This window comes from Polyodon spathula, chromosome 32 (genome assembly GCF_017654505.1).
Source record: "Polyodon spathula isolate WHYD16114869_AA chromosome 32, ASM1765450v1, whole genome shotgun sequence".
Lineage (NCBI taxonomy): Eukaryota > Metazoa > Chordata > Actinopteri > Acipenseriformes > Polyodontidae > Polyodon > Polyodon spathula.
In genome coordinates, this window is record NC_054565.1 from 3,530,940 (window position 1) to 3,535,659 (window position 4,720).

The following is a 4,720-nucleotide window of genomic DNA, read 5'->3' on the forward strand; positions in this document are numbered from 1 at the left end:
CACTTGTGGGATTTTATTAACCATTTGAGGCAAGAATTCAGTAAATTTGTGTTACAATTACCTGAAGGGGAGTGGCAGATGCTATTTGTGCAGGTGCTTTATAAAGTTGTACTTGTAGAAGTTCTGGGAGCCATTCTCAATGTGCACTGTGCTGTTCTCAGTGTAGGCAGAGTAAGCGAAGAGTCAGCATATGGTAAAAACAGCAAATTAAAAGGCTTTTGTTAAATAAGAACTGGATTGAGACCAATCAAAACTCATTTTACATGAACAGTGATCAGATGGGATTAACTACGTTTCATATTCCACCTCCATTCCATCTTCTGTCAACTGAAAAAAAGTAACCCATCGTCTTTCTTTTAATAATTCTCTTCAATTTGCCCATCCCTGGGATTTCTCTTTTTTTCTTTCCAAAATAAGCTTGTATGACAGAAATATATTCACCATTGTGTACGGTTTCACCACACTGCTCTCTTTTCTGAACAATTTTACAGCAAAGGATGTATTTTGAAATATGTGTAGGGTGAAGTCCACTTCACAGATATGCCACCTAATGTGGAAAATTGCAAATCACATTTTACTCTTAGCAGCCGCTAATCCATTCATGTTCTTGCATAAATAAACGGTAGTACAAATAAAAATCTTGCGTTTAAAGCAATAGATATTCAGAGCTTGATATAACACTCTCACCAAGCTACACACTCACACAGTTCAGAATCAGTCATACATACAGGGAATGATGTCCATGTACAGTTTTGGCAACAGACACATTTAGGCGTTCCCCAGAGAGTATGAAACTTTTCATTGTTCCAGAATTTATCTATTTTTTTTGTACATTTTTTTTTTCTCTGGATGTCATTTTTGATTGCGTGACAATGTCAGGTGAGGTTGTTTGTTAAGTGCAGGAAGCACATGGATTATGATATCATTAAAGATCTCACTTTAGAATTAAAGATATTGAAGCTCTAAAAGTGGACTGGTACTTCTGCTTTTAATAAGGAAACACTTACTACTTCTACTACTACTAATATCATAAATATCATACAGTAGATCCCCTCTAAAAGATAACAGGGCTTTAAAATCTTAAAACTCACTTTAAACATCTGTTGCCGTGGTCAGTTATACAGCAGGTAATGTTTGTTGTGTCTCGTAAAAAAATGATTTTGCATTCTGGGACTGGCCAGGCAAAACCTGGTTGAGACTGAGTTATCAGTGCAATCATCCATGGAAATGTTAATATGGTTACTTAAATAATGCAACAAACAATACGTGTGATGCACTTTGCATAATTTAAATTAATTACAATTGCATGCTTTTCCATTATGTTCAAAGCAACACAAAAAATAAAAGTAATTCAATCTCAAGTACACTCTGGGAGAGGGGGCACAGAGGCTCAACTAGGATTAAAACGTGGTCGTGAACATTTAATACTGTAAGCCAGCAAGCTTATAAAATATTGTCTATATGCAGGCGTTCATCTTTAAAGGTGACGTATATTCTGTACTGAAAATAATGTGTCTGTTGCTGTTTCCAATGTGTACCTTTCTTCAAGGATCTTAGATTCAATGTTTAGCATACTATGTAATTACAAATATCGATTATGTTGTGTAACATACCTGAGATAGTAAAATGACGGTTTTGCCAGAGAGGAAATATCTAATTAGCCTTCCACAATACTAAAAGCACTAAAAGCACTCTGCATTCAATCAGGAGCTCTCTAATACGAGAGCTCCTGATTGAATGAGTTATTGTTTATGCCTGGCAATAATGTAAGTGTGATTTCTATGCAAAAATATATCAACATATTAAACAAGAACATATGTCAACATAGTAAAACAAGAACGTGCGGGCGCACTTCCACAGGTTAACATGTGATCTCTCTCCCCTTTAGGGCTGCGACGTCAGGAGAAGAATCTCAACCATCTGTCATCAGGCTAACTGATCATATCCTGATCCTGAAGCAGAGACGTTAAACTCGAGAGTAAAAGAAGGGATACAAATAAGCAACGGTTACAGACTGTATTGAAAGGTGTACCGAGTTACAAAGAGTATTCCGCTCTTGAGTTTGTAGCTCCCTCAAGGAGAAGCATGGGGTCTATGGTAGAGCAAAAAAAAAAAACCTTTCAATCTAGCAGCTCAAGAAACTGTCTTGCATTCCTAACCAGCTGGATTCTGTGACTTATGCACTTTTTCACAGGTGTTAGGCAGCCTACAGCCCTTTACACACCTACATTTCCAAAGTAGAAGAAGATTGTCTTGTGAAGCTTGCTGCAATGCCCTTGATATTGGTTAGAGCCCAAACAGCTGTTCGTATGGGAACTGAACCCCAAGACAAATCAAATAAAGCCCTACTGACAAAAAAAGTTGTATGTAACAGAGATCTGACCAAAATAAAAGACAGATCTCAAAACAAATGATAAAACAATAACTGTGTTGCAGTCTGCATTGCGGCTGTGCTGGATCTGCTGTGAAAGAGAAAAAAAACAAAGTGTATTTTTTATTGAACTTGAAGTTGTTATGCTAAAAATACATTGGCATAAAACAAGAACATGAAACATATTTAGATTTGGACTTTTGAAAAGCAATAACATAGGTACCATAGTTGAACACCTATACTATTCCCCCAAGAAATAACTTAAAATTAATTTAATTGGGAGGCATTAAAATTTTGTGAATTGCTTTAGGGTTCAAGTTTTGATGATGGACCAAATCAACCAGTCTGCAGATATCTCCCTCCAGATGTTATCTGGAAACAGCTCACAGAACTTCAGCGACATGGTTAGCACCTGGGACGAGAACTGCATCCTGGGGCTGCAGATCTCTTTCTACATTATCTTGGGGATCATCACCCTGGCCACGGTCCTGTCCAACATCTTTGTGATTATCACCATCTTCCTGACTCGTAAACTCCACACTCCGGCTAATTTCCTCATAGGCTCCCTGGCAGTGACTGATCTCCTGGTGTCCATCTTGGTGATGCCAATCAGCATTGCCTACACTGTGAGCAAGACCTGGTCATTCGGACAGATCATGTGCGACATCTGGCTGTCATCTGACATCACCTGCTGCACAGCCTCCATCCTGCACCTTTGTGTCATTGCTCTTGACCGGTACTGGGCTATCACGGATGCCCTTGAGTACTCTAAGAAAAGGACCACCTGTAGAGCGGGGGTCATGATCGCTATCGTCTGGGTGATCTCCATCTGCATTTCCATACCTCCCCTTTTCTGGCGGCAGGCCAAAGCTCACGAGGAGCTGGCGGACTGCAACGTCAACACCGACCACATCTTCTACACCATTTACTCCACATTTGGGGCCTTCTACATCCCCACTGTGCTGCTGATAATTCTCTACAGCAGGATATATGTAGCTGCCAGATCAAGGATCTTCAGGCCCCCGTCTTCTTGCGGGAAGCGCTTTACCACCGCCCAGCTAATAGGCGGATCTGACGGGTCTTCGCTCTGCTCCATTAACTCAAACTCTAACCAAGATGGCCAGCTACATCCTGGAGGTTCTCCAATTTTAATAAACCACGTCAAGGTCAAGCTGGCAGATAGTGTGCTGGAGCGGAAGAGGATCTGTGCGGCTAGAGAAAGGAAAGCCACCAAGACCCTCGGGATCATCCTGGGAGCATTCATCTTTTGCTGGCTGCCCTTCTTCGTGGTGACCTTGGTAATACCTATCTGCCAGGAGGCCTGTTGGTTCCATCCAGTGCTCTTCGATTTCTTCACCTGGCTAGGATACCTGAACTCCCTCATCAACCCAGTGATCTACACAGCTTTCAACGACGAGTTCAAGCAAGCTTTCCAGAAGCTCATACGATTTAAGCTGTGCTATTAAGTCTCTCTGAACAGCATTACTGTTTTTTTTCCATTCTCAATTTCATCAGGTATAGCAACCTGTAAAGCTTAACTACTAGTACTATATTGTGATTAAAATATTTTTTTGGGTCATTGTACATTTTAGTACACCGAATCAAAATGGCTCCTCTTGTGAAGATCAGAACCTCAAAGCTATTTCCTGCCATAAGTGTTTGCTTGTTAACAGTGTACATCTAGCAAAACATCTTGAGTATGAACTGATAAGACTTTATAAGAACCATAATCAATCACTGCCTTAAAAGTTTATTTTTTGATGACAAAAATGAAAGGGGGGCTTCTGTAGGGCAAACCAAGAACATTCATCAAAAAGCCATTTTGTGGTGGTTCTTAGTCAAGGTTGTTAGGTTATATGTAGTTTTTGTCAGAGGTTCTGTTGAACATATCTGTTCCTTTTTTTAACCTGTCCATGTGCATCAAATCACATGTAACTGTGCATCAAACAGTTAACCATTGGTATTACTGTACATGTGGATCTCCACAGGCCAAACCCTGATGTAATGCATAACATACATGGTAAGATCTCATTTTCTGTACCTGCAGAAACCATCGCAGTATTATATTGCATATTAGACTGTTTAAATTACACCTTGAAATAAAGCTAATTTATGAAAAGGAGTTAACTTATTTGGTAAGAATCCTATTTGCTCTGAAGTATTATATTTGAGTCCTCTAAACTTTCACAGATATGAACAGTTGGTACTATTTTTTTTTTTTTTTTTTTTTTTTTTTTTTTTTTTTTAGATTAACAGTGAGTTACAAGACCCCAAATGTCTCTTCTTCAGGTGCAAGTAGACATTTAAAGAGGCAAAACGCAAAGCAATGGATTACTACAGTTTACATTT

At 39.3% G+C, this 4,720-nt stretch overlaps 1 protein-coding gene across 1 annotated transcript; it reads left to right on the forward strand.

Annotated features, from left to right (window-relative positions):
- Positions 1-1,894: 1,894 nt before the first annotated feature.
- Positions 1,895-4,364, forward strand: htr1d (5-hydroxytryptamine (serotonin) receptor 1D, G protein-coupled). Its single transcript, XM_041234167.1, has one exon. The coding sequence runs from the start codon at positions 2,695-2,697 to the stop codon at positions 3,835-3,837; it is 1,143 nt and encodes a 380-aa protein (XP_041090101.1). The 5' UTR covers positions 1,895-2,694; the 3' UTR covers positions 3,838-4,364.
- The last annotated feature ends 356 nt before the right edge of the window (positions 4,365-4,720 follow it).